Source organism: Trichogramma pretiosum, unplaced genomic scaffold, assembly GCF_000599845.2.
Source record: "Trichogramma pretiosum strain Unisexual culture from Peru unplaced genomic scaffold, Tpre_2.0 scaffold32, whole genome shotgun sequence".
Lineage (NCBI taxonomy): Eukaryota > Metazoa > Arthropoda > Insecta > Hymenoptera > Trichogrammatidae > Trichogramma > Trichogramma pretiosum.
Genome location: NW_019641641.1, coordinates 1,131,040 through 1,133,505, shown reverse-complemented (window position 1 = coordinate 1,133,505; position 2,466 = coordinate 1,131,040). Strand labels below are relative to the sequence as shown.

Below are 2,466 nucleotides of genomic sequence, written 5' to 3'. Positions count from 1 at the left end.
CTTTAAGGATTCTGAAACCTCCCCTAAATAAAATACCCCTATCAATCCCAATGGGGTTGAAAATTTTTGCAAGGGTTGAAAAAAAGATAAATACAGGTACAGTAGACCCTCCGTATTCGCGGTCTCCGTATTCGCGGAATTCGCATATTCGCGGTTTTCCTATATACACCCTCCCTTTCTATTCGCGGTTCGACTATTCGCGGTTTTTCATATGGATTCATAGCCTAGTTCATTGTTTTGCAATGTATATTGTTAATAGGTTATTAAAATCAAAATTATAAACCTTTTTATTTTATCGTGGCCTGCTTATATTTCTAAAATCTCGTAATGGCTCCTAGCAATAAAAATCCAATCAAAAAAAGGGAGAAAAAAGTAATGACATTGGCTGAAAAGTTAAAAATTTTGAACGCGTTGAAAGCTGGTGATAAAGTCGCCGAAATTGCACGACGGTTATCGGTAAATGAGTCAACGATTCGATCTATTCGCGATAATGAGAAGAAAATTCGAGAGAGCGCAGCACATTTAAGCCTACACGCCAAATGCACCAAAATTAGTAGAAAAGGTATGCGTTATAATTTAATTCAGGGGTTTCAAAAATTTTCATTAATAATTATTTGTAGGGATTATAGAGCAAATGGAAGAGATGTTAATAATATGGGTTCAGGATATGTTTCAATGTAAAGCGGGAGTAAGTGGATTAGCTATTCGTGAACAAGCATTAGCAATCGTTCGTTACTTGAAGGAGAAAAATAATGACGCAAGTGAAGATAATTTTTTTGCTTCAAAAGGATGGTTTGATAAATTTCGAAAACGGTATTCTCTACATAACGTATCTTTTTCTGGAGAGAGTGCATCTGCTAACCACGAAGCTGTTCGTAGATTCCCTGCTGAAGTGGAGCAATTGATTCAAGAGAAAGGGTATGTAGCCGCACAAATATTCAATTGCGACGAAACGGGGTTTTATTGGAAAAAAATGCCCCCTCGCACATATTTGATGAAAGATGAAAAATCGGCTCCAGGTTTTAAGGCTTCAAAAGACATATACACTGTGCTTTTTTGCGCAAATGCAGAAGGAACTTTCCGATGCAAGCCTATAGTCATTTATAAGTTTGAAACTCCACGCCCACTCAGATACAAAAACAAAGCTCAATTACCGGTTTTTTGGAGATCCTCCAGAAGTGCTTGGATGAATAAAAAACTTTTTGAAGAATGGTTCAATTTCAGCTTTGTTCCAGAAGTAAGAGAATTTTTATTAACAAGAAATTTAGCTTTCAAAGTTTTGTTGATCATTGATAATGCCCCGAGCCATCCTGAGTCAATACAAACCGCTCACCCTGACATTGAAATTCTCTTTCTTCCTCCAAATACAACTGCTTTGCTTCAACCAATGGACCAAACCGTTATCGCAACTTTTAAAAGTTACTATTTGAGACGAATAATGAAAAGAATTTTACAAGCTGTTACTACGCAAACTGATAGCCACGACCCGACTCAAGCAGTTTTGGAAAGATTTTAATATTTTACATTCGATCACTCTACTTTCGGAATCATGGAATGAAATAAAAGATTCCACCTTAAATGCAAGCTGGGGTAAATTATTACCTGCTGTTGTAAACACTCCTGGAGAGCCCCTGGAAAATGTTGAAATCGTTGTTCAACAAACGATGGAGATTGGAGCGGAAATTGGTGGTGTAGGATTTGCCGATATCAATGCTCCAGAAATAATGAGTCTTATTTTACCGAGCGAACAAAATTTAAGCATTGATGAAATCGATGAGTTGATAACAGAATAAAATTCACTGACTGAAGAAAAAGATGAAAAGGAAGAAGAAGCTGAATCTTTCACTATGAAGAAAATCGCGCATATTTTGACTTCGATGCAAAATCTTATAGACGAAGTTACATCCGAAGATCCAATTGTAGTCCGCAGCATGAGATTCAAGTACAATTGCGAAAATGCTATCTCCGTTTATCAAAAACTATATAAAGATAGTATGAGAAGAATGAAGCAGGCTCGACTAACCGATTATTTTAATTGATTTCAATACAAAAATAAAAACCTGTTGACCTGTAGAAAGGTCTTGTATTTTGTCGCGCGGGGATGCCGTTCGCAATTATTCGCGGTTTCCGTATTCGCGGCCTTTTTACAGAACGTAACTACCGCGAATACGGAGGGCCTACTGTATGTTGTGGGGACTCGTGGGTGTCCGTATGGGGGTGGTGCATCTGATTCTTCACTGAAATTTTTTTGCAAATTTTAGCGGGTGGTGAATAAATGTTTGTTTGTGGGCATTAGGGGACTCGTGGTGTTCGTACCGTCGATCCGATCCTTTACCAAAATGTATGTTTATAGTGCAAATCTATAAGAGTTTTATTCGATGAGTTTCTTGTATATAAGACCATGTGTTTTTGAATTTTCTCGAAATTTTAAATGGAAGCCATGTGTTTTAAAATTTTTTTGATGCC

General features: G+C 37.2%; 1 protein-coding gene across 1 annotated transcript; it reads left to right on the top strand.

The window, feature by feature from the left end:
* Positions 1 to 327: 327 nt before the first annotated feature.
* LOC106652375 (tigger transposable element-derived protein 1-like) lies at positions 328 to 1,793 on the top strand. The gene is made up of 5 exons (XM_023459722.1): positions 328 to 562; positions 621 to 757; positions 848 to 918; positions 1,132 to 1,399; positions 1,458 to 1,793. Exons 1-5 carry the CDS (start codon positions 328 to 330, stop codon positions 1,791 to 1,793), a joined length of 1,047 nt encoding a protein of 348 aa, XP_023315490.1.
* Positions 1,794 to 2,466: the final 673 nt, after the last annotated feature.

Bases quoted from the DNA above. Each gene is read 5' to 3' on its own strand.
- LOC106652375 (XM_023459722.1), top strand. From the start codon at position 328: ATGGCTCCTAGCAATAAAAATCCAATCAAAAAAAGGGAGAAAAAAGTA. The intron at 758-847 runs GCAAGTGAAGAT...TTTTCTGGAGAG, and splicing joins TGAAGGAGAAAAATAATGAC to AGTGCATCTGCTAACCACGA. The intron at 919-1,131 runs GTATGTAGCCGC...ACGCCCACTCAG, and splicing joins CAATTGATTCAAGAGAAAGG to ATACAAAAACAAAGCTCAAT.